This window comes from Filicampus tigris, chromosome 8, assembly GCF_054856515.1.
Source record: "Filicampus tigris isolate MCC_2025a chromosome 8, RoL_Ftig_1.0, whole genome shotgun sequence".
NCBI lineage: Eukaryota > Metazoa > Chordata > Actinopteri > Syngnathiformes > Syngnathidae > Filicampus > Filicampus tigris.
The window spans coordinates 25,669,927-25,697,704 of NC_141224.1; the positions used below are offsets into that span (position 1 = coordinate 25,669,927).

Here is a 27,778-nt window from a genome sequence, read left to right on the forward strand (position 1 = left end):
TATCTATAATTTTTTTTAATACAATACTTTGGTATGATGTTTTCATAAACATCCAAGTTCTCCAAGATAGATCATCTGCACATAGCACGTATTGTAACTAGATGACGTGTTGATGTTCGACCAGGTTCTTCAATGGGAGTGATTTCAATCCATGTAGAGTTAGTAAATACAGTACAGCTCAACTTCTAGTTAACAGCACAGCTAGCAACAAGCTTTTGAGGGCATGTGTGTGTGTGTACGCAGTCCTCCCTTCGGGGGATGTATGTGTATGTGCTCCCCAGAAATGCGTGTGCGCGTGCGATTGTGTACGTGTGTGAGAATGGCAGACGGGGGAGTCAAACAGAGGAATGTAGCAACACGGTTGCTTACAGGCTATTTCTTGAGAGGCTTTGTGTATCAAAATGTGTGTCCATTTAGGATGGGTGAGGGGGCAACTAGTCTAGAAAAATAAACTCACTTTTGAAAAAATCTGAATGATTAATATGTATTCTGATTCTTTTTTTTTTTTAAGATGTAATAAGTTCCCAACATATTAGGTAAGTGACAAACGGACTCTAAACACTAGTTTGTCTGTAAACAACGTGTTACGTAACTAAACCATTATTGTGGAAACTATATTTAATCACCTACAAAATATATATGTATATATGTATATGTATATATGTATATGTATATGTATATATGTATATGTATATATGTATATGTATATATATATATATATATACGTATATATGTATATATATATATATATATATGTATATATAATTAACATTTACTTGATGAATCTCTATCTTTATTAATATTGCATTTAAGGGGTAGACTCATATTTAATCTCCTACATAAAGGTTTTTTTTCAAATTGTTCAGTCTCAACCTTTACATTCTTTCACATTTATTATTGTTGACCTTCTTTTCTTTATTATTAACCCAATTGTGTAGACTCATATTTAAACACCTACATAAGGTTTTTTTCAAATTGTTCAGTCTCAACATTTAAAATCATCAACATTTACTGTATTTGATCATTACCTGCTATTGTTGACTTTCTTTGCTTTATTATTAACACAATGTGTTGACTCATGTTTAATCACCTACATAAGGTTTTTTGCAAATAGGTCAGTCTCAACGTTTAAAATCAGGACTTTGTCATCAACATTTACCTGATGAATCCATGTCTTTATTAATAATGCAATCAATGAGTAGAGTATTTATATAGACTCTGTATTTGATCAATATCTGCTATTGTTGACCTTCATGTTTTCTTAAATCACCAGTGTTTAAACATCGACCTGTTACCTGTTCAGTGGATACTTTTACCAGCATAAATGTTTGTTTAGAATCCTGGTATTTAAAAAAAATCATTATGGGAGATTGATGTAAACTCATTTATCGAAGCAGGGGGTAAAACCTATACAATATACTGTTTTCTTGTTTCAGCCTAAAGCTCTGTCGTATTTGTACATTCATAAAATAAAAGTTCCTCACCAGTGAATCACTACTCGAGTAAATCGCCACATACTGGAGTGTTCACGCAAGTATCGTTTTTTATGACCTCCTGACATCCACCTTAGCAAGAAGGATGAGAAAACAAACTACATGGTGTAAAGTTATATACACAATCAGAGACACCCTGAGCTAACCACCCTATCACCAATGCCCGGGGTGACATCACCGTTCAAAACATGCCCGGGCATGTTCTTCGTCATGTCATCCATATCCTTATTGGGGCATGCCTACAAACATGGCGGCGGCTGTGACGTATGGCAACGTAAAATGGCTGACAGGACATAACGTATGGCAACGTAAAATGGCCGACCGGAAAATGATGCATGGCAACGTAAAATGGCCGACCGGAAATGGGGTCACGGATTGGGCGTGGCTTGGGCGGAATTTTCGGACTACAAAATGATTTCACTTCTTGGTTAATTTGGACTACAAAATGATGTCACTTCCTGGTTAGTTTGGGACTAGAAGGGGGCAGGATTTAAACTGGATATGACGCCATAAAAGGGCGGGACTTGTGGACTACAAAATGGTGTTATTTCCTGGTTAATTTGGACTACAACATGGCATCATCCCTAAAGCGGATATGATATCATAGAAGGGCGAGATGACGACGACGATGGTCTTGATGACGATGACAAAAACTGCCGTCCTTGCACTGGGACAGAGGTTCCTTAGTGAGAGAACCGAGATGATTTCACCTGTCAACAGTTTGACGAAAGGAGGATATTCTATTCTCTCTGATATCATAGCATAATAACTGATTGGCAACAAGCCATTGGTCAATCCTTGGTTTGAGATTATAATTGGGGTTGAACCATGAATATTGAAGTATTCCGGGATGCGTGTGTCGCCAAATATCAATTAGACCTAGTTCCTTACAGAAATTTGTGAAATTTGGATTGGGATGATTGGTAGGGAATGTATTTGGAAACCTATCCAAAAAATCATGTGTTAAATTCAGATCACCCCCAATTATAATGTTATCTGTTGGTTGTGAAAAACGTATATCTTCTAAGTGCGAAGAAATCCCCTCCAACAATGCATTAACTAGGATGAACTTTAACCCTCGTGCCATGTTGACGTTTTTACCCCTCTCGCGTATTTTGACCCAAAAATGGACAACACTTTGAAGTGTGATAACTAAGTCATTTCTGAATATTTTTTCACTTTCAACCACTCAAAATGTTCAGTGGCACCAGACCTATCCATACATATATAGTTTATTTATTTATTTATTTATTTATTTATCTATGGCCTCTATGGACACAGCAGCTGTAGTATGCTAATAGCAAAACTAATTATGCTGTATATATATCTAAAAAACAAATCAAATTGGAATACGTCATATGACATAATTAGAGCATTGAATAATTCAAAAAGTCATAACAAAATTTGGGGGGGAATGTCCCTACTTTTGACAATGGCAAATTTCACCTTTTTACCCCTCTCGCGTTATTTGACCAACAAATGGACAACACTTTGAAGTGTGATAACTAAGTCATTTCATCATGTAGTTACTACATTGTAGTACTCTTCCATACCAGTAGGTAGCAGCAGCATCAGAAGGTAGCTAATTGTCTTTGTTTAGAGACAAGGGAATTAGTGACGCATAGATGCAGCGAGTCGTGTAGAGACTGCTATCCACCTACAGCGACAGGTGGATAGCAGGACGACGGTGACAGTGATGGATAAATTTTTGAAGAGGAAAACTGCTGAATCTGAAGCTGGACCCTGGACAAAATCCGGACGCAGATGAAGGCCCTAGTATGAATGGAGGTCAAAAGAAAGGAAAAACGTCCAGCGAAAAGCTATCTTGCATTTGGATTTACTTGTACCGGAGATGCAACGGCATCAACTCCACTGTGCTTGGTATGTGGTGAAAAGCTCTATTACGTCATTATTAAATGTTAAAAAATGTTTATATACACAATATAACACGTATATTCTCAAAATAAGCTTTTTTTTCACAATTTCAGCTGGTGGTGTGCAGCGGGATTTTTTCAATGAAAGAAATGTGCCTTGACTCAAAAAAAGTTTGAAAAGCACTGCACTAGTGTACTATGTTTTTGTTGATTTACTGTACAGTATAGCTGTTCGGTCTTCTTCGGTCTTCACGGAGGAAATTATGCGACAGAGGCCCCTATCGGCCGTAAGTGCACACTGCGCGTTGCCTCCCGCTCAGGAAGCTCCTCCTCCGACATTTTTGACTGTAAACATCCTGTGGATTTTAAAAGGGCAGCGGTGAGCGGGAGGAAGGCGACTGGCGCCATCTTTACTGTTTTAATGAGTACAACAGGGGGAAATTCGTGGGGAGAAGTAACATAATCTGGAAAATTTCACTCATAAGCGGTGCACCGTCGGTAAGTAGGTTTGCACTTGCAGTTGGTTGCGTGTTGTTTTATGTGTTTTGATTCTTTTTCTTTTTTGAACGAAGTGAGCAAACAAGCACGGTGGTGGTAATGCGCTCAGGCCTGCTGGACTGTGAGTCGTTAGCCACCAGCTAACGCTACAGTTGTGCAAGAGTATGAGCCTGCTAGGATAGCAAACAGTCGTTTCTAAATAAGGTTTTGACCAACAAAATGCACTTTTGACTCCTTGGAAGATGACGTCGGAACAGCCTTGCTGAAACTGTTTTAGCACACATCGATACGTATTGTAATGAATGCTAATGCTATCTGTCGGCCAATTTAGATCATGCCAGTCTACGGCGCCGACTACGTATTTACTGGCGCGATTCTCTCCATTTTCGTCCTTACTGTTAAACTACCTTTTGGATCGCTGTACCATTTACATAATTCGCCTGCACTAATTGCACACCTCTGTACATCTGCAGTTTACCATCGGGATTGTCGGAACTCTGAACACTCTACTGGATTTGTCAACCGAATCCTGCGTCCATAGTTTGCTTACAATGGAACATATTAAACGCATTTAAAATGGCATGCCAGTGAAATACCTCTATTTTTTAAAATATATTAAAATCATCGACTGTAGTCAGCAGTTTTCAATATGTTATCAAAATTCAAGATAAATGTCATGGAAATTGTATCAGAGCAGTTACCAATAACACCAGCGGTACCACATATTTTGCTTTGACTTTTTATAAAATTTCGCGATATTTTTTCCCTCCAGGTGAGCCTACACCCTTGTGAGTGTGTGAGGCAGTGGAACCAGGGCAATGTTCTACGCCCACTTTGTCCTCAGTAAACGTGGGCCGCTAGCCAAGATTTGGCTGGCGGCCCACTGGGACAAGAAGCTGACCAAGGCTCATGTGTTCGAATGCAATTTGGAGAGCAGTGTGGAGAGCATCATTTCACCCAAGGTAACAACAACATACACTTTGGATTATTCAGGCTGTTCAGTAAAAGGCTTTTATTTAATTAAAGGCTCTCTATCACATTGGATATATGTTGTATTGTGCTCATAGGTGAAGATGGCGTTGCGTACATCAGGTCACCTGCTTCTCGGGGTAGTGAGAATCTATCACAGGAAGGCCAAGTACCTGCTGGCTGATTGTAATGAAGCCTTTATCAAAATCAAAATGGCTTTCAGGCCAGGTATGGTGGCATCCACTTGCCCTAATTTGCCCATGGGATAGTACTTTGTTCTGAATTTCTGCATATTATTTGTGTTCAGGTGTGGTAGATTTGCCTGAGGAAAACAGAGAGGCGGCATACAATGCCATCACCTTACCTGAAGAGTTTCATGACTTTGACCAGCCACTTCCTGATCTGGAGTAAGTCCATGTCTACTGTTAAGAATTAAGATCATCTCATCCTTGAAAAAGATATGAATGCTGATATTCTAAGAATGTATGTCTCCGCTCCCTTCATTATGCACCATATGTTGTACTCAGCATTGCTCTCTTTGGTGTCCTTTACACAGTGACATTGATGTGGCCCAGCAGTTCACTCTGAACCAGAGCAGAGTTGAGGAGATTACCATGCGAGAGGATGTTGGCAATCTCAGCCTTTTGCAAGACAATGACTTTGGTAGGTCATAACAGTGATGTACCAATCTTTAAAAATCATTATTCAGAAACATGCATTTTACCTTTTTGTTTCAGTAGCGTGTGACTCTAGTCACATTTAGAATAACCTGCTGTTCTCCTCAGCTGACTTTGGCATGGACGACCGGGAGATGATGCGTGATGCCAGCACCTTTGAGGAGGACATCATGCACGGTGCCACAGCCTCGAACCTTTTGCTCGAGCCTGAGCCTGGTCCAGCTAATCTGCCCGATAAATCCAACCACATGGAGTATGATGACTTTGGTGATGCCTCCATGGGCAACAGTGATGGAGGGATGTTAGGTGAACTCTTCAAACCCCTCCCTGGTAGCTCCCCTGTTAGTATTTTATGTGGAAGTGGTGATTTTTATTTTTATTTATTTTTTTAGTGGATAAGCTGCTTAGCTCTGAAGATGGTGGTGGCATTTTTGATGACCCCCCCGCTATCACTGCGAGCGTCATGATGCCTCCGGATCATGGAGATGATGAGGATGATTTTGACAACCTCCAATCACGTAAGAACTTGCTGCAAAATATAAAGATTGTGTTGTGTTGTTTGGAAACTTGAGTAGTTGTGTAAAATCACACCTGTGTCTGATTAAATTTTCCGTTTCATATCTTGTGTGTCTAGCGGGTCCAGACAGCCCAGAATCCGGGCCGGCAGAGCCACTGCCAGCCATGGCTGACCAGACCGAACAGACCACTCTTGTTCATAACGAGGAGGAAGCGTTTGCACTGGAGCCCATCGACATCACTGGTTAGAAAAATATTTTGTTAATTTTTGTGAACCATCATTTACATTATTTATTTAACCAGATCCGGATCATAAAAGCGGTATTAAATGGGCAGACAATTTTTTAAGTTACATTTTATATTTATACAGCATCATGCTTTTTAATGGCCAGACAAGGATGTTCTACATAATACAATTGTAAGAGCAAATGCTTTACTTGGGATTAATTCGATTTACAAAGAAGTTGACCTACTGCACCAGGGGTGCCCACACTTTTTCAGCCTGAAAGCTACTTATGACATGACAGAGTCAAAATGATCTACTCCCTACTAAAAATGCAAAACACAATCATAGATATTTTGAGAATTATTTTTATATGTATTGTATATGCTGGTGTACCTTCCATGACTGCATCACCCTATGTAGCATTGCAGCAACAACAATCCGCCCATTCGCTCCATTCGGCGTGTATAAAACAAGTCAACTTTTTTGCACACTATGCTAATGCTATCAATATTGCTGTCTTGGTAAAGTTCAAGAACTGTAAGCAGCCAAGTGAACAGGACGCTGTGTGGCTGTGTGTGAAACGTAGTATGTCCGATGCTGATTGGCTGAGGCGAAATGACAAAAAAGTTGACTTGTTTATACGCTTCGCTGCTCATCCCACCGCTCCAAACGCATCATTCGCACCGCCCCGCACGCAACCACGCCCGCCCGCGCAAACCACATTGACTCCAATTGAAACGCGCGGCCAGAAACGCTCCATGAATGAACGTAGCAATACAGTAGTGAGGATTTTCTTTTTTTTTTTTTTTTTTTTTTTTTTTTTCTATACTAGGCTCTATGGTCATTTCACGAACAATTGTTTAATCTCCCATCGAGAGTTTTGGATTATGTTTTATGTGAAGGAAAAAACATTTTTTTTAAAATCAGTAGTGAGGATGGATGGTAGGCTGGTGATCTACCCACAATGCCTTTGCCATCGACGTAATGGGTACCCATGTACTGCATGTACTTGGGAAGCAAGTCTCTTCCCTTCGCAGCTAACGCTGCAATGCACATGCAGGACTTTTATTATCAATGTTGACTTAAATGTCGCTTTAACCATATGGTACTGGGCAGTCAAATATCCATATTGTATGGCTTAAAAAAATAGTTTTCACATGGAATTTAATTAAAAATGTTCACAGTTTTGTTCTATAATCATTCCATTTAACAACGCTGATGACTATACAAAGTTACAGTGATATTATTTCAACTTCTGTGCAGTGAAAGAGACCAAGGCCAAGCGTAAGAGGAAGCTGATTGTGGACAGTGTGAAGGAGTTGGACAGTAAAACCATCAGAGCCCAACTCTCTGACTACTCCGATATTGTGACCACCCTGGACCTTGCCCCTCCTACTAAAAAGCTGATGATGTGGAAGGAGACCGGGGGAGTGGAGAAGCTCTTCTCTCTTCCAGCCCAGCCTCTCTGGAATGCCAGGCTGCTCAAGGTAATGAATGTTGGGTATTATAATTAGCCACTGCATTAGAATGACAAGCTCAGATTTTGGGCTGATTAATGTCCAAGTGTTGTAAAGTTTCCAGATTTACAAAAATTGCCTAGAGTGAGCATTCCCACCCAATGTGTTTAGCAGCAGGCCAAAAGCAAACATCCCTTTTGTGCTCATTGGCCAGTTAAATGGGAATTTTTTAAAGTTGCATCTTTCATTGGTATGCTGCCCAAGTAGTGAGATTTAAGGAACAGAATGAGAAAGTGATGGCTCTTTGTACCCCGCTCCCCCATTTCACTGCCTCATGTGCCTCTTCGGAATACTGAAGAAAAAGTGTGTTGATGCATAATTTATCAGAGTTATTTATCATTTGTCTCACCCCCGTCTAACTATGAGGCTGCATATTTTTTATAATGGTCCTTTATATTCAACAATTTTCTTAATCTTCTCTCAACAATTAAATGTTAGATGTTCACACGCTGCCTGACACCTCTGGTGCCAGACGAGCTCAGGAAGAGGAGAAAGGGTGGCGAAGCTGACAGTTTGGATGAATTCCTCAAAGAGCTGGAGAACCCGGAGGTGCCCAGAGAGGATGTTATGGGTCAGCACAGAGATGTAATTGGTAAGAGCAGTTTTGGGGGCCCATTGACAATTCCAATTTAGTAGTTATCAATTACAGCTGTTCAGTAGCAATTTCCCTCAATCACCATACAGATCAGACTATCATGGAAGAGCCAAGCATGCTGGCTGCCTCTGCAATGGAAGGCAGCAGGACAACACTGGATGAGACGGTCATGCCGCCTCCCTCCACCCCTCGTGGTGTCAAACGCAAGACCTTTGAAAAGGAGAGTGCCGTGCCAGTAAGTTCAACAAAAATGTCTTGACAAAACTGTTTTTGTAATAGGGGAGAACCCAACCTTAGTGAGTTCTACTGCCCATTGGTTGGCATTGATTGGCCCTGTTGTCTTTCAGATGGCTGCCTTAGAACCGCAGCAGCCGCCGCAACAGCTGGCCGACCGCTCGGTCTTGTCTCAGAGGCTAGACATGTCGCAGGTCGACCTACCCCCCGAGGAGACCACCGTTAACCTTACGCAGCTCGTTCCTGAACTGGACCTTCTCGGAGAGAAGAGCAAAGACAAGAAGGATGAGAGCGATGAAGAAGAGGTTAGTTGTTTCAGATTTCAGTGATGTGATGTGATGTAATACCAGAACAAGCTAGAAAGGGCCACTTTCCATCTCACCATTCATCAGGTAACTGCAGAATTAAGAGTGTGGTAGAGAGGAACAGACCCCTTTTGGAGGATCTTATTAAGGCATGGTTTTACTTTCAATGTGATAGAAGTTACTGTCACTACACAATTTGATTTGATTTTTAAGAAGTACATTTAAAGGTCGAGTTTGTCGATTTTAAGCTGCTAGCAAGATTTGAATGTAGCCTCACTTCACTCCTCCTAACCCCTCATGCAACATGCACTGAATATAACGTGCACTTTAGCATGGCCTATTCATATTGAAAGTTGCAAACACTGAATGGTGCTGACTTGATGATGTGGTTTTTGGAATGTATAATCAATTACAAAATTAAGAAGTGTGATAAACTTAGCTGATGACACTGTGACATTGGCGGGCTGTTTTCCAAGCCCAGCGATGCAACCATCCACGTAGACCATGAGCGTTGCATACTGTGTATTTGTTTTGAGAGTTGCCAAATCAAAAAAAGTTTTTTTTTTTTTTTTTTGCTAACCGCAGTTCAAATGATTTGCCCAAGAAAACTATGAAACTATAAGAGCTAGGGTGCTGTCTTCATGATTAACACGTCCTTCTGTCGCATCTTCTGCCATAACAGTCTCAGATAGATTTACTTCTACCGGCAAGTTTCAGAATGATAATTAAAAATAAAGTTGGAGGCTTAAGTTGGGGCCAGAGAGGGATCCTTCCAAAGATATTTTTGAATAATCTACTTTAATTTTATACAACTTTAACATAAATTTCAATTTTAATATAATAAATCAAATTTTATTGTAAGCAAAAAAGTATATATTTTTTAGGACTGCCATAAACAACTATTTTGCTTGCCAATTAGTCACCGATAATAGTCGCAATTGGTCGACTAATTGGATCATATGTGAATTGCAGAATATTGCACCAGCAAGCAACTGCTCTTATATAACCATCATGAGCTTGAATTCTTTAAGATGTGTACAAATTAATGATAAAGATGATTAAAATGGTCGTACATTCGATTTTTTTATTCAACTTTGCAGGTTGTACCAGCATTCCTGGCATGTTTATAAAGGATGGTGCAGGTTAAATGATTAAACTCACCTTTTAACATTTACACACAACAGCAAACGTGGTGAAACACGGGCAATCTGTAACTACTGACTTTGCTGGCACGAACAAACTACGAGCTGTGTCGAAGGAGGAAAAATTTTTAAAAAGTCACTCGCTATCAACACTTTGCGCTCGAGGAGAGTCCAATGCCTGCTCACAATATGGGACATCTCAGCACTATGTAGAAACTCAATGAATTCATCAAATGCCAACTAATAGTAAAACAACGTGAGCTTTCTAACATGAAGTTTTTCTTAATAAAGCGTGTTTTACTCCGAATAACTTCACCACAATCCAATTCTGAAAGTGACGTGAAGTCTTGAATCGGCAGGAAGACGACCGAAGGACGATCCTTGCAAAAGTAGCGGTAAAGTTCGTTATAACAACAGCCAGGGAGTGGCAAACAAAGATGCAAAGAAATATACTACAGAAATAGTGTAACGAATTGGGTTATCTGTGTTGTGGTCAAATTTGTGTCTTGCCAAGTTGTGTTGTTTCCGAGGTTAATGAATGCATCGTGCGGCTCGCTTGATGGGAGGGCATGCAAGCTAGTGTATCTGAGGACGAAGAGGAGAGCTTGACTGAACGGTTGTCGTACAGTATTGGCGTCGGCTGCGGCCCACAGTAGCCGTTTGGACCAATAAAATGTGATCGTTAAACTACATCTGTTCTTGGAAGACGCTACAATATAAGTTAAAGCGTGATGTCATCAGCAGGCGCGAAGGACCACATCCGGCCCGCGGGCCTTGACTTTGACATAAGTGGTCTACACCTACAATCATGACAACTCAGCACTTGGCAATGAGACGGACATAAAGTAGGCAGCAAGCCATACTAAGCTAAGTTAGCTGGAGAGCGGTCACGACAGTTCAGTGGAAGATGCTTGGCCCATGTAAACTAGTGATGAAGCAAAGGTTACGGGTACGTTTATTCAGTGTTAATTCGCTTTAAAACACCAATTTAGAGCTGTGGTTTTGTTACCTCTACTCGCAGAGCCAAGCAGCTGCCGGCTCGTCATCATGCGGGGAATATTCAAGTCTCCAAGCTCTGCTTTGCAGTAATACTAAAACCATTTTTTTCTCCCTTCTATTTGTTATCCAGGTGGATCATAAGGTTATCTAAATATTCCCTTAAGTAAGGGTTGCCAGGTCTTATTAAAGACACCACTGGCGCCGGAAAACAAAAATCTCATCTTTTCTAATTTAATCAATCAGAACCTCTCGAAGCCAGCTAACAGGGAGGTGTCAGGGGGGAGAGCATGCTTCAATTTCATTAGAATTTGGAATCTCGCCAACGGTGTTGTGAAGGCCAGTACAGGACGTTTAGCTGCCGCAGAGCTGGTGTCGAAAGAGGAGGGCAACCAAAGAAGGCTGTGCACCGGTTGAAGTAAAGTTCTGCTTTAAGCAGTATCGAAAACCTGATGCCAAAAACTGACAAGATTAGGAGATGACCAAAACGTGGGTGTGATTAGCCAGTGACAGTTTACACCTACTGCAACTGTCATTGACGTCAGGGTAAGCGAGCCTCGCATTTGTTTAATATATTCTGAAAAGAGCCTTACATTGCAGGCTGACCTGTTTTCTGAATCTGAGCCGTGGTTTGGTTGTTGTGAGCAGTTGCGATGTCATTTTCACTCGACAGAAGACAAAATGGCCACCACCAGAGATGGCTAAAAACGAGTGCATTTTGCTGCTTAACTTACATTTCACGAACACAAAATTCATCAGAATGCCGTGTTTCAACTAGTGGGCCTGCATAGAACAAATTCATGAAAAAAATATGTTTGGGTTGACTTCCGCTTTAAATGAATGGTATGTGACTGTGTGAGAGATTAGGTAATATGTAACCAATGGTGTTGTCAGTATGCGTTTGGATTAGGGTTGGGAATTTCGACTAATTTGCCCGCCGACTAGTCTCAAATTTTATTTGCGACTTGTCTATAAGAAAGAAACATTGAAATTTAATACATATTGAATTCAAAGTTTACAATGCAAATGCTTTGTGTATTTAGGGGATATTTCAGCCCAAACATTCAGGACAGTTTGTTAATTTTAAATTCTATTGATGTAACAACAACTGACTGAATAAAAGTGAACAATTGTAAGAGAAATACATTTCTGATACATTTGCCAATGCAATGCATGGTATTTATTATGAATAATGTAATGAGTAATGGTACCAACTCCCAGTCCAGCAGGGTCTCATTCGCCATATGTTAGGTGCATTATCATACACACAGGCGACAACTTTATTTTCTAGTGTCACGTACCCATCACACGCCGCAGAAGAGCAGCCAAGTTTTCAGCTGTGTGTCTTTCCTCCAAGGCGCATGTCTGAAGCACACAGCTGCGGAGATGTCCTTCATCCACATATGACACGTTATAGTCATGTAAGATTCGGTGGCTCTGGACGTCCATCTGTCTGTAGTTATGGCCACATTGTTGACCCGCTCAAACGCTCGTAGCATCTCCTCTTTCATTTGGTTATGGCTACTGTTGGGTTGGGGCGTGATTGCCAGATTTGCATCCTGGCCAGACCAGCGTGTGTTCTCTACTGCAAACAAAACTCCCTTTTAATTCTCCCGGGACAAAGTCGATCTGTGTGTATATTTGCAAGGATCTCCTCCCATATAGTGTAGTTGAGAATAATGGTTTTCGCTACATGATGCGCATTCTAGAGCCACACTACGAAATAAAGTCGAAAACATTTCATTGAGAAAACAATTACAACTTTGTAGGAAGAGACCAGGCTTCAGGTATTGAATGCACTCGAGTCGTAAGAACGAGTGGGTCTTACCTGCGATGGATGGACATCCCGGGACACACTACACTGTCTTTTACTGCCTCCACCGCGCATTTTCTCAGCGATTGGGAACTCAAATCAGACGTGCTTGAAACCTGTGAATTGCATGAAATCTAGTGATGCGCACGTTACAAAAGTTTGTTGGATTTAACATTGCTTACATTAAAGTTATTCTTTGATTTTCCTTTTTTCCCTTTAAAATCTGCTGGTAGAGGCTATGTGGGAGATTTGCATTTTACAGCAATATGACATAACAATCGTCACTGTTTATTAGGGATGTGCGCGACTAGTCGTTTAACCGTCTACGATTTATTAAACGTATCACGCATCTTGTTCCTCACGTCTCTCTGCCTCTGTAAACAAGCCAAGCACCAAGAGAGAGAATTGCTCCTCTCCCCCCTGCCCACAGGCACACGTAGTAGGGGGCGGGGACACTAAGTTTGGGGAAGGAAAGAGATGTCGAAGCTCCCACGAAAAACACCGTCACCGTTTGGCAGTATTTTGATGCAGCAGATGACAACAAGGTCGTCTGTAGGCTTTGTAAGCATAAACTCGCTTACAACCACTCTCCCGGAGTGATGAGAAACCACATGTGCGGCACGCAGCCTCGGTCTCCTGCCGCAAGCTGCGTAGCAACAGTACCACGTTAGCTCGCCCCCAGTCGCGCTCAGCTCCTCGTCCCTTCCGGCAAGCGTGGGCAGCGGCGGTGGCGACTCAGGGTGGGGTGGGCCCTTCCAACAGATCTCCACAGCTGCGGCAGCCGCTGGGACACCGCGGTGGCAGCAGTTGCCCTTCGCGGGGTCGGTAATCCGGGCCGAGGCGGCCCGGCTGGCTCATTCGGCCAGCGCGGCCTTGATGCGGCTCATGACCCAAAGTCAGAATTGGCTAAATACGTCTAATTGCAATATTGAGCCAACATGTTCAACAAACAAATGCACATATCTAGCTAATATTTAGCTTATATCATGCGTAGCAGCAGCTACTGTACATACAGATACATCAGGTACCATATAATTACATAAATTGCTTAGATTAGATAGACTTTCCTTGCTTGCCCTTAAAATGCAGCATTGTTTGTCATATATACTTTCTTTCTAAAGCAAGACAAGGTTAGCCAATTAATTGGTGTTCAGTAGCATGCTTTTAGTAACAGCTGCATTATTGTATTATCTTTATTACCGACCCCGCGAAGGGCAAAAATAAAGCGCTTGTGAAAAATAATACAAAAACATTTATTAAAATAAATATAAATACAGAATTTAAATTAACAAACTGTCCTGAATGTTTGGGCTAAAATAGCCCCTACTGTAAATACACAAAACATTTGCATTTTAAACTTTGAATTCAATATGTATTAAATTTCAAGTTTTCTTGCTTATAGACTAGTCGCAAATAAAATTTGAGACTATAATATGTAACCAATGGTGTTGTCAGTGTGCGTTTGGATTAGGGTTGGGAATTTCGACTAATTTGCCCGCCGACTAGTCTCAAATTTTATTTGCTATAAGCAAGAAAACTTGCAATTTAATACATATTGAATTCAAAGTTTAAAATGCAAATGTTTTGTGTATTTACAGTAGTACAGCCCAAACATTGACAGTTTGTTAATTTAAATTCTATTGATGTAACAACAACTGACGGAATAAAAGTGAACAATTGAAAGAGAAATACATTTCTGATACATTTGCCAATGCAATGCATGGCATTTATTATGAATAATGTAATGAGTAATGGTACCAACTCCCAGTCCAGCAGGGTCTCATTCGCCATATGTTAGGTGCATTATCATACACACAGGCGACAACTTTATTTTCTAGTGTCACGTACCCATCACACGCCGCAGGAGAGCAGCCAAGTTTTCAGCTGTGTGTCTTACGTCCAGGGCGCATGAAGCACACAGCATCGATGTCCTTCGTCCACATACGTTATACACGTTATAGTCATGTAAGATTCGGTAGTTAAGGCATTAACTAGTTGACCCGCTCAAACGCTCGTAGTAGCTACTCTTTCATTTGGTTATGGCCACTCTTGAGTTGGGGCATTATTGGTTTGCGACTTGGCACCACGTACTCAGACTCGATATACAGGGGGGGGGGGGCAATTCTTTCTCTTGGTGCTCAGCTTGTTTACAGAGGCAGAGGCGTGAGGAACAAGATGCGTGATACTTAATGCAGCGTTTAACTGACTCGTAAAATAGTAAACGTTTAATAAATTGTAGACGGTAAAACGACTAGTCGCGCACATCCCTAGTGTGGATACAGGGGTCGAGGGCAATGGAGTAAGCAGTCAAATTATGTCACATTTACAACTGCAAACTGTTCAATTCCAGTGTGCCTTCTTGCATGAGCAACTTGCACCATAGCCACTAGCGCTTTTACAACCACACTTGACCAGTCCACTGCAGGCTTTTGATGCCATTGGTAGAATGTTCCACACAGGAAGCCAGGCCTGGCAGTCTCCATCAAATGTCTATCCACATCCTTCTGGACTTGGTGTTTGCTGGGACAGTTCAGATGTTACCCAGATCCCACACTGGTAGGCAACTCACTTCACGTACTGCAGCAATGAGTCTTGAGTTGGTGGAATGTGTTCCATCGTTTTGTTCTCCTGGCAGAACAACTCTCTCCATGATTCATTGACAGATTTAAAATCACTTGTATTGTCATAAAGGACGACTGTGTCACGCTCAAGTAGTTGAAAATCTTGGGCATCTATCGTCACGGGAGTGTGTGGATTTGCTGCCGTCTAGTTGCCAGCCTTGGTGACCTCAAGGTAGGCATTCCAAGCCACCCATGCTGTGTTCTTCGCCTTCTCGCAGGATGCAGAGGTTGTATCACAGCCGGTGAAACGGTGGAAGACGGGAAGAGCTGTGGACTTGTCTTTGCGCAGAGCATGGCAGATTGTATTTCTCTGAAGATACAGGATGTGTAGTTTTTATCAGTACCAAAATCAACCCAGATGTCTGCAGCTGGATACATGGTGAGAAGGGCATAGAACTTGCTGATGAGGATAAAGACAACATCCTTATCCACAGGTAGAAGAGCCATGCTCCAGGGCATCACGCAAGGTGAATCGTTATCCTGGTGTCAGCCTCTTAATGGTTACATGGCAGCATGGAGTGACGGGTGCCTCTGCCGACCACCCTGGTTCTAGATGCAATAAAGACCAGCTTGCCCTCAGGCCAGGCAAGTGGATACAATCATCTTGGAGAGAAAGCTAAAGAGTTCCTGATTGTTCATAGGGTCACGCAGGAAATCAGGCCAATTCCCTGGCCATTTGTTCTGGCCAGCTATCTTTCGTTGTATCCTTTTGCCTTGCTTCTCACTTGTTGACTCTTATGCTGCTGGTGATTTATGTATCCCAGACCATGTCAACTCTTTTGGAGGTCTCCAATTGTTTTATGACGTGGGGAACAAAGACACAACTGTCATATTCATCGAATGTGCTAATATTGGTAGTTCAGAGGAAATGCACCACCGCAGCACTGTCAAGTACTTTGACATCAAAACTACCTGGATGTTCCTGTTGTCTTTACTTGTCAGCACATTTAGAAGATCTGCCTTCTTTCCGAGCCGTAGTTTTCCCTGTCAGATAGAGGGAGAGTATATGGATGGTTTTCGCGCTTAAAGTAAGGTGCTCATGTCCATCTCTCTGTGTTGCATGACTACCGGTTTATATAATCGGGAGAAGACTGACACATCATCTTTCAACATTGAAATCTGCCCTGACTGCTTGGCCTTGGGTGCCAAAGATGCTTAGTCTAACAGCAGGTGCATGAAATGCTTTGTGTGGGTGCTCAAATGAGTGGCTGAGTCACGCAGGCAGGTGGTGGAGCTTTGTGCTGACTATTTTCAGCCTGACAAAAAACAGAAACATTTTGGTGGAAAAATCATTGAAAACAGATTTTTTTTTTTAAAAATTGAGGCATAAGAAAACCGAGGTTCCACTGGATTGCGCTTTTTCGGTCTTTATAGTGTATTGTTACAGCTATAGTGAATGTACAAAATGGCAGCTAGAGCTGTGCAATATAATGACGCATATCATCAATCGTCAACTATTTGTGGGGACTATTGGGCAGTATTGTTTTCGTCCACGATGAGAAAACTATTTAATTGACGCCCTTTTTTTTAATCTGACAACAAAGTGGTTCAGCAGACACAGATTCGTATTTGCGCAGGTTCCCCCCAATACTTTTTAATATTGTAGGAGGGAGAGAGGGGTTCTTTCCCCACATTTTTCACCCCTTTATAATTGAAAACACATATTATATGTTTATCATTGTCTTCTGAAAATTTTTGGGGGTTCATAACAATGGGGTCCACCTTATAGGTCTTTGGTGACGAAATCATGACGAGATGACGTGCGAGATTTCGTTGACAAGGCTGGAGGAACAGCAGGTGTTCTGTGAAGCGTTCAAAATGCACACAGATTGTTCAAAAGGGAGCAACAATGATTGAGAGCCATCAGGCCAGTTGCCTCACAGTGTACATTGAGGAACGTGTGAGGGCTAACGTGGGCAACCTACGTTCATTCGAAGGCGAGTTAGAAAAAGTCCATAATATTGTAGTGTCCACAATAAGTCATGGAGGCATGAGTCAGTGAACTCGCTTTTGTCAACACTAAAGCTGTTGTATGGCTGTAGCTGGCGCATAAACGAAACGACACAGAGCACACACTTAACTGCAGCTTGCATACCTGTATCGCTTGCCCGCTCTCTCTCCCTCCCCCGTACTGACACCTGAGAACAGAATGATTGAGTCACATTTTTAACAACGCTTTCTTTTTCTCAAAAATCTATACAATATATTTATGCAACAACTTAAAACTATACACTAGACTTAATACCGATTTGATCGGCTTGGCACTGTATACACATTTTGTGATTGGTTGTAATACAGGGAATGGTTTTTGAAAACTGTCCAAACCGTTAGGTTTGTCCGTGTTCCATTCAGTCCATTTGCACAACTTATTTTTTTCCTCCCTCTTCTCATGAGCCCTAAGCCAAGATGGCGGCGTGCATTGTCAGATCATCGCTTTCCAACCTGTGGAGCCCAGGCATCTCATGGTAAACCAAACAAAAGTAGCATAGCAAGTATTGAAACTGACATAACGATCTTTTCTCAGTTTAGTCACAAATGTACTTTGTCATTGTGAGATCTGGGCTGTTCTAGTTGAACTCAAGGCTGGTGTGTTTGCTGTGAGTCGTGACTTTGTCTGTTGTTTTTAAAGGATGCATGAATTGGGTTGTACCCTTTGCCATCCAGTTTATTTGATATGCCTCCAGGGATTATAGACGGATTTCTGTCATTTGGAACAAGTAAGAAAAAAAAAACCAGGCGTGTGCGTTTTGACAGATGAAAATGTCATGTGCACTGTTGTCGTCGCACCTCGTCACAGTAAAGCTGTACTGACAGCTGGAATATGTAGAGACTGTTGTTTTCTAGTTGCCGCGGGAATTGTAAGTAGGGCGACACGGCTCAGTGGTAGAGTGGTCGTCACCCAAGCCAGAGATTGTGGGTTCAATCCCCGCCCATTGTGACCATGTCGATGTATTGGTGAGCAAGATACAGAAGCCTCAGTTGCTCCTGATGCTGCATCATCACTAGGTAGCTGAAGTTACATTACTTAAATATTATGGTACTTGGTTTATGTTACTAACGACTGGTAACGAGAGACTGGAACAGAATACAGTTCAGAATACAGAGTATAATGTGACCATGACTTGATTATACATTGATACTGTGCTTGATTTATTTTTTTCTCAAAATGCATCAAATGGATGCATTTACATATGAAATATAAAGATTTTCCTTTCGGGGAAGCAACTTGGACTCCCCTCCAGGGGTCGTATACGTCTCACCTTCCACCCCTGACCCGTTTTCATGTCTGGAATGCACAAGATATGACTTTTGTTTTTGTTTGTGAAAACCTCTCCCTGTTTGGATATGTATTTGTCATGTTCAGTACAATTGTACCTCTACTTACGAACGTCTCTTCATACGAAATGTTCAAGTTACGAAACACCTCAACAGGAAAATATTGCCTCTTGTTACGAAAGAAATTTCAGGATACCAAAGGGAAAAGCTAATACTCGCAGTATGGGCTGCTACTCACAGGTCCGGAGTTCCCTGAACGCAACATACTCATAGCTGCTCTGCCGTTGGCTACCTTAGCATCTTCCTGGAATCCCATTGGCTAAGAGGGACCTCTTTCGTATGTCTCTGTGTGTGGATAGGTAGGTAAATATATAGATATATGCAGCGTCCTCGTCATTTGCCCCTCGGGCCATGAGGTCTTCCAATAGTTTTATGTGAATTAGAAACGAGGAAAAGGAGAACATCGTTTTTTTGTCCATACAAACAAAGCAAGAGATAATAGGAAAGTATGAAAGGGGGATGCGTTTGTTTGATCCCGCCAAAGAATATGACCGTAATGTGTCGACAGTCGCCATGTTATTAAATCAGTTGTTTAACCAAAGAGGGCAAAAAGCGATGAGGAAAGCAATTAAAAGGTAAACGGCCTTCATTTTTAATTCTTTTGTTTTTTTTTACATTATGCACAACTCTCATTTATTGTGCAATAATCTAATTGCAACATGTAATTGTTACATGTTTTGATGCATTTTTATGCTTTATAAAACATTTATGTCTGAATATTGGGGGTCTTGGAACGGAGTAGGGCATTTACATGGAAAACGCGTCTCTACTTACAACATTTTCTACTTAAATTTCTTACAGAACCAATTGATTTCGTAAGAAGATTGACCACTGTATTTGAAAATAATCAGTGTGCACGCCACTGCACTACAAAAATTTGGTTAATTGACCGCAGTCATTTTAAGCGTAAAAGGTTTTCATCCATCCATTATCTATACCGCTTTATCATCACGAGGGTCAGCTGTCTTTGGGCAGTAGGCAGGGGACAGCCAATTGCAGGGCACACAAAGACAAACAAACATCCACACTCGCAATCACATCTAGGGGCAATGATCCAGCTTCGGCACCACGCAAACGATTTGCAGTTTTTTCTTCGAGTTTACCTCACCTTCGCAGTGCGTTTTTACTTTTTTGGATTGTATTTTATTTTTTTACTTGGAGACTCTTATATTATTTTCATTTTTAACTTTTTTTTTAAGTCAGTGAATCACGTTTGATCTCACGAACTAGCATACAACTAGCGTATGTCGGCAACAGCCTAGCTTGGGGCTAGTTAATTAAAATGACTATAGACGACAGCGACGACCACAATAGCCTCTTGGAAAAGGCAAATAAAACAATCTCTGACCTGAGAAGGGATATTCGTCAGCTGTCAGAGGAACTCCAGGAAAAGGAATCGGTCATTTCTTGTTTCGCGACCCGTTTCCCCAAACTCTCCGCCGTGGTTATGAGGAGGCACGCTCGTGAGATCCTGACAGCAACGACGACGGCTTTCGGACACAGTGAAGTGGGACCCAGTTGCCTGCCCGGGGCCATCCTGCTCGACACCGCTGCAGAGTGACACCTGGGTCGAGGTGGAGTCCCGTGGCCGGAGGGGCGTCTGGGGGCCGACCCCAATTGGTCCTGAGGAATCGCTTTGCCGTCCTGGCGAGCGACTCCCCTGCTCCTATCGCTGCGCTTCGGCAGGAGACATCTGCTGCTGTTTCCAACGCTGGGGCTGTGGTCCTAAGGGTTCCCTCATGACATGACATGGCTTGGGACAGATGCTCCAGTTGTTCTCACCGAGGCTTGCCCCCCCGAATTTTAACTTATTTTCTACCAGGGATGGGAAAAAGAGGGGGTGGGACTGCATCAATTTTTATTTATACTCTTATCTCAAAGGAGGTCATTTTTAACAGCTATTTATCATTCGAATATCACGCTTTTATTTTTAGCAGTCCCCCTATTCTCTGCATTACCGTTTATAGACCTCCCCATCATTCCACTTCTTTTATTACAGAATTTTCAGATTTCTTATCCATTTTATATTCCAATTACAACAGGATTTTAATAACGGTGATTTTAATGTACACGTGGATGACTTCTCGGACGCACTATCCAGAGAATTTTTAAACCTTTTAAACTGCTTGGATTTTAAACAGCACGTCTCGCAGCCAACTCACAAAAGGGGACACACCCTAGATTTGGTCATAACTTATGGCTTGTCTGCCGGTGTGTCCTCTATTGTTGACTTTGCTGTGTCAGACTACTACTGTGTCTATTTTAACATCGCCAGTTTTAACCATCTGGCAGCCCCGGTGAGAACAGTGAAGAAACGCTACCTATCTTCTGAGGTGGCTGCAAATTTTATCGAGATTTTAAAAAGCACTGCTGCTGACATTTTACCTGCACCCTGTGATTTTATTGTTGATAATTTTAACCTAAATCTAAAATCATCATTTGATTCAGTAGCTCCACTTTTAATTAAAACAAGAAAAATAAAGACCGTTCCCCCGTGGAGAAACAATGCAATCAAGATATCAAAAAGAAAATGCAGGAGTGCAGAGAGGAGGTGGAGAAAAAGTAGTAATCTTACAGCACACTACGAAATATCATGTGAGCAACTAAAATCCTACAATAAAACAGCCCAAACCTCATTACTGTTAATAAAAACAACCCCAGAGTCCTCTTCTCCACCTTTTGAACTTTTAACTCGCTCTGATTTTAACAAGTCCACACAGAGACCAACAGACGCTCTCTGTGAAGACTTCACAGACCACTTCAGAAGTAAAATCGATGACAAGGGCCAGTCTTTTAGCCCGTCAAAATGCAAGTTTTAATAAACCTGGACAATCATATTTACATGAGAAAACACTGGAAAGTTTTGCCCTGGTTGATGCAAGGACACTTGGTCAAGTTTTCTCCCAGGTAAATCCTACAACCTGCCTTTTGGATCCAATTCCCACATTTCTTTTTAAGACATTTTATGGATCCTTTGAGGTACAGATTTTAAATATAGTCAATTGCTCTCTTCAGACGGTCGTCGGCGGTGGTGAGGCCCCTTCTGAAGAAGAGCAATTCTGACCCCAGTGTTTTTAATAATTACAGACCTGTATCCAACTTACCGTTTTTGAGTAAGATTTTAGAAAAACTGGTTTTCCCCCAGTTAAATAATTTTTTTAATACAAATAATATTTTAGAGAAATATCAATCTGGTTTTGTTCTTATCTTTTAAGGATTTGAAATGATCTGAGGTGCACTGCAGATGTGAGAAAACTCACAGTCTCGGTGCTACTGGATCTAAGCGCTGCTTTTGATACAGTAGATCACCACATTTTATTAAATAGACTTAAAAACCTAGTGGGCATCTCTGGTACTGTTTTTAACTGGTTTTATTCCTATCTCACAGACCGATCTTTCTTTGTAAGTATGGATACTTGTTCCTCCAGAACCCATGAAATTAAACGTGGGGTTCCCCAAGGTTTGATCAGGACAAAACTGAGGTTTTAGTTATCGGTCCTGAAGGTCAGAGAGAGAAACTTTTACCAGAACTTCAAGTTTTTAATCCCTCACATTGTGTGAAGAACTTGGGCGTAATTTTTTACTCTGAGCTCAGTTTTATTCCTCATATTAAAAATGTAACTAAGATTGTTTTTTATCACCTTAAGAATAACGCCAGAGTCCGCCCATTTCTATCTCAGGCTAACACGGAAGTGCTGATGCATGCTTTTATTTCCTTCCTTTATTTCGTTTAGATTACTGTAATGCCTTGCTCTCTGGCCTCTCCAAAAAGAGTATTACACCATTACAACTACTGCAGAATTCAGCTGCTCGGGTGCTGACGAAAACCAGAGGGCGGGAGCACATTAAACCAGTTTTAAAATTGCTGCAATGGCTCACCGTGTGTTTCAGGATCGATTTTAAGGTACTTTTATTAGTTTATAAATGTGTTAATGGTCTTGGGCCATCTCATTTATCCAATTTGCTTTGAGTGTGAGTGCTGATGTACTGGTGGAAATATGTCTTCGGGTTTGTTGGGAGGGAGGGCGGTGAACGGGTCTTCTTTTTATGTTGTTTTGGATGTTTTACAGCACTTTGAGTTGCATTTCTATGTATGAAAAGTGCTATATACATAAAATGTGATTGATTGATTTGAATTTGAATGATCAATTAACCTCCCATGCATGTATTTGGAATGTGGGAGGAAACCGCAGTACCCGGAGAAAACTCACGCAGGCACAGGGAGAACATGCAAACTCCACACAGGAAAGCCGGAATCGAACCCACGACCTCTGAACTGTGAGGCAGACATGCTAAGTAGTCGACCACCGTGCCTCCCTAAAAAGTTTTCAGTCAAATGGATTTTTTTCCTTTAATCCCTGCCATTAATAATAATTAATTAATAATTAATAATAATAATGCCATTATACTGTATGACGCTGGCATAAATAGAAAAGCAGAATAACATTTTAAACAGTAACACAACAACAGTTAATGCTTTCACTTTTAACCTCACCATAGAGGGCATAATTGATTTTTCCAAGAGTCAATGCATACCTAACCGAAAACTATGGGCACAAAACCGAGAACTGAGCCGTGGATTTTGTGAACTGTTCCTCACCTACTATAGTGTCATAATTTGCCAATGTGTGAATTAGGACATCAAAGCCAACACAATCTTGTTTACTCCGGGGACATTCTATGATGACATTGTGTCAAAACGTTAGTCTACTTATTCTTTTAGTCTTGTCTTGTGAGCGGAAAGCCTTTTCACTGTTAGGCACAAGTTCCGCATCCTCGACCATCCTCGTTACAAAGTAACGGCATCTGTGTTAGATTTGTAATGTAATGTAATTAATTTTAACCACACACAAAGATAAGTACAGTTTTCCTTCGTTTTGGGGCTGGATTGGATGGTTGATTGTATTTGCGTATTTATTTACAAATAATAATAATGCATCAGATTTATATAGCGCTTTTCTGGACATTCCAGGTTACAAACACGCTTACAGAACCAATTAAGTTCATAATCCAAGGTTACATAGTATATGCAATAAATTCTATATATTTTTAGATAGATTTATGGCTCCATCTTGTGATCGTATTGATTTAATGAATTTAACTAATTGTCCTTTTATTTGTATGCACATTGAATTGAATTGTTGGGGGAAAAAAAAGAATGAATGATCAGCCCCCAAAATCCTGGTTGTGTAAAGCCTACTCTGATGTTGCTTAAAGGGTACTCACCCCCCCTACCAGACTCTTGCTCCACCCACCATTAATATTTGAAAATGGCACTCAAAGTGGGTGTTGCCTGGATGACCTTTGGGCTTGCGAGGGGGGGAGAGGGTTGTGGGTTGTTGAGCTAAACTACAACCTAAATAATTTCTACACTACAACAAGCTATGCCAAATTAACTAACCAAATGCTATGCTAATAAAGCACTAACCTGTATATCAGAATAAAGATGTTTGCAAAGGCTACTCTTCCAACTCGCTTCAGAGGCATGTACGAGACTCAACTGCTTTTATACGCCACGATGGCAGAGCGACTCAAGATTCTGGAAGTGACGTCAGGATTCCCTGCTAGGCCAATCAGAGGACAGAAAGCCAAATTGACATGCACTGCAGTGTATAACCTGAAGAATACTCCATACAGATGTTTTTGCCCCTGATTGAAGATTTCAACAAACATGTGCTAAAATGCCAAAATAACCAAATGACCAGGACATATAGACACCCATTTATGCAGTTTATCAGCAAAAAATAAAAAAGTTGATTTGGGGATGAGTACACTTTAATTCTCTACCAAGCAAGCTCAGATAAATTAAACCTTTAGAATTTTAACAAGTAATAATATACAAAGCATTTATGTGAACTTTCAACAGAATATACTCTTCATACAATAATTCAAATGTTACACATGATTGTTTTTTGAACGTAATACTCATGCAATGTAACAGAGGGAGGAAATAAACACATTTTGCGTTGTCTTCATTAGGAGGAAGAAGGTCAGGCTGGAGACCAGGACCAGGAAGAGAAGCGATGGAACAAGAGAACCCAACAGATGCTACATGGGCTTCAGGTACAAAAACTTGCTTGGCGAGATCAAATCATTTTTCTAACCTTTCAGCAAGTTACATTGCCTCTCTGGCAAAGTATGTTAATTGTTCACATCCCCGTGCTTGTTTTCATTGGTTACGATGGAATAAGGGCTGAACGATTTTAGGAAAAAATGTTATTGTGAGTCACAAAGTACAATAACATTTACAAACATGACAAAAATGCCATTATACCATGAAAAACATGAAAAGCTATCACTGTAATAATGCAAGGACACGAGGACATTAACACGAGGACAGTCAATATTTTTCCCATATTTTTGCTGGACTTAACTGCTTCAAACAGAGACTGAGGGCTTAGCGATATGGCCTGAAATTCATATTATGGTGGTATTAATTGAATATTTTGGTCCTAACAGTTATGGTATGTGTAAAAATAAAAATGAGAATATGTGTGATTGGGTTATTTGAATGTGGCTAGATATATATTTCCGGGTTGAAAGGGGTCAGAAAAAATCATATCCTTCTGTTCATTCAAACTTTGCATTTTCATGTAAACTTGTCTGCATTTTATTTTATGCAATGAAATCTATTTGACAAATAAAAAACATTGTCCCTTAGCAAAGCTAAATGATTAAAAAATAAAAATAATTCTGCAACCTATTGTGTAGATCTCAAACCTCTGTACTCTAAATATGCAATTAACATTATTATAAATATTAAATATTCGTTTGACATCGAGCTCTTCATCTTGGTTAACGTCAGCAGCCTGTTCCGGTGTTAGTGTCTGCTAAATTGCTAATGTAGCCTCGCCTTAGTTTTGGCATGTTGCGTATTGATTGTAATACACATTTTCTGTTCATAGCTGCAGGCTTCGCCCTAACGCGGTTCTAGCCAGACTTCTGTGAAAGTTCTACTGTACAGCTTAGCATTTATTTGGGGTCTTTCCCAACACTGCATTTCACTTTAGCGAACTCTGCATTTCACTTTAGCGATTAACATGCTTAGCAACTCCTTTTTCGCCTCGTTGGTGAAAACACTACTTGTTAGTGGGGTCGTTTATCTGTCACCACGGAGGAGAGGATCCGCAGCACACAGCTTATTGCTGATGCTTTGCACGGACTTACATATCGTCGTCATGTGGAAAACACTTATCTCCGTTTTTTTTTTTCATTTTTGATTTTTAAATGAATCATGTTTCCGCGTTACAGACGTCACATTAAAGTGAAAATTAAAAAAGTTTCCAAAATTGGAGATAAGTGTTTTTCACAGGACAGCGACTCTTGTATAAATAGTCCGTGCTGCTGCTGTGCAAGCCAGTTTAACGCCTAGCCTTCAAGCAGCTGCGAACAAAATGACTTCCGGAAGTACGCGCGACAGCGTGACGTAGACACTATGCACGATGCTTTAAAAAAAAAAAAAAATTATACCAGTTCAGCGGTGGTTAGTGTGACCTGCTCTCGGTAGCATGCCGCTGAGGTGAGCGTCGGGGGTAAGTGCACTTTAAAAAAACGCAGCTTTGACAATCTCAAAATCGCATTGTTTGAGATCACGACTTCGGTCACATAACGATAAATCCTTCAGCCCTATGATGGAGTATCCAATACCTGCAAGGAGGTTGTGTTGATGACTTGGCTAACTTCCGATCCTCCCTGTAGCGCGTCATGGCAAAGACTGGAGCAGACTCTGTCAGCCTGCTTGACTTATGCCGGAACAACAACAAGAAGCAGGCGGCTGCTAAGTTCTACAGTTTCCTGGTCCTCAAGAAGCAGCAAGCCATCGAAGTCACCCAGACAGAGCCTTACAGCGACATCATCGCCACCGCTGGACCACGATTCCACCTTATTTAGACATTGGGGGAAAGGAATGGGCGGTGGGGGAGTTTGCCACAGGCATCCTTTTTTTTCCCCCTCATACTTTTTTTTAATGCCCAAGACGAAGGGTGGGGTCAATGGGGAAGGTTTTTGGATGTTTGAAAACGATTTTACTCGATATTTGGTGGAATCATGCAGTATTCACTTCGTTCAAACAAAAGAATGTTAACAGTTATGTATAAAGAAACATGTTTCCATCACCAATTTGTATGCTTTTAAGTTAAATTGTCTGCTTATCCATAAATCTTCATACAGTACCCCTCTTAGCCCAGGAAATATTACAACTTTTTGTCATAAGAACCCATTGTTTCCCTGTGAAATACTGCAATGGCTGTGTACATATTATGGAACGGTACTGTTTAATTGCTCAAAAGTGTAACCTCTCCACTTCCCTGTTGCACTTGTTTTTCCACATATTACAAGTAAACCTGTCAAATATGTTCTCCCACATGGCCAGATATCATAATTCCATTTTAAAATTCAGGCAGTTTGTCAGTTAAACTTCATTACGTTTGTTTTGTTTTGTTTTGCATTTATTCTTGTAAACCTTTTTGCATTATATAACTAGAAAATGTACTTGTTACAAATTCGTACAGTGTCCCACCTTTTTAGTCTTTGAGTAATCTGTAGTGATACAGTACATCTGTAAAGGTTGGAAATAAAAAATGTTTTACTTACACCATTGCTGTGTATTATTTATTTATAATCCCCATTTTTAAACTGAGAAAATATCTATTTCACCTTAAATGTTTTACACAAAATATATTCAGTTCATTGATGAAAAGATGTATTCTAATGTAATTTGTTGACATTTTTGTTTTCTGTAACAAAATTATACATTGAAGCAAATGACAGTGGAAAAGATTTAAATGTTGTTGTTTGTCCGGAATGCAAATCACCCTTCAAAACATGCCACCCGCAAAATTTGACTTTGTTGACATTTAACAATTGTGTATTAGCTGTAGTATAAACAAAATCAAAAAGTTAACATTAAAATAATTACAGTACGCTCAATGCTACCAGGTGACTCTGCCCTAACCCTAACACCAGAT

At 40.9% G+C, this 27,778-nt stretch overlaps 1 protein-coding gene across 2 annotated transcripts; it reads left to right on the forward strand.

The window, feature by feature from the left end:
• Positions 1-3,114: 3,114 nt before the first annotated feature.
• LOC147144172 (double-strand-break repair protein rad21 homolog A-like) lies at positions 3,115-27,403 on the forward strand. Of its 2 annotated transcripts, none has more exons than XM_086038142.1 (14): positions 3,115-3,374; positions 4,638-4,827; positions 4,933-5,062; positions 5,142-5,241; positions 5,391-5,497; positions 5,620-5,817; positions 5,904-6,029; positions 6,146-6,271; positions 7,517-7,740; positions 8,209-8,362; positions 8,455-8,600; positions 8,713-8,904; positions 24,792-24,875; positions 26,511-27,403. In XM_086038142.1, exons 2-14 carry the CDS (start codon positions 4,684-4,686, stop codon positions 26,700-26,702), a joined length of 1,923 nt encoding a protein of 640 aa, XP_085894268.1. In that variant the 5' UTR covers positions 3,115-3,374; positions 4,638-4,683; the 3' UTR covers positions 26,703-27,403. The 2 variants fall into 2 exon arrangements, with proteins under 2 accessions (XP_085894268.1, XP_085894267.1); XM_086038141.1 differs by lacking the exon at positions 3,115-3,374 and adding an exon at positions 3,707-3,865.
• Positions 27,404-27,778: the final 375 nt, after the last annotated feature.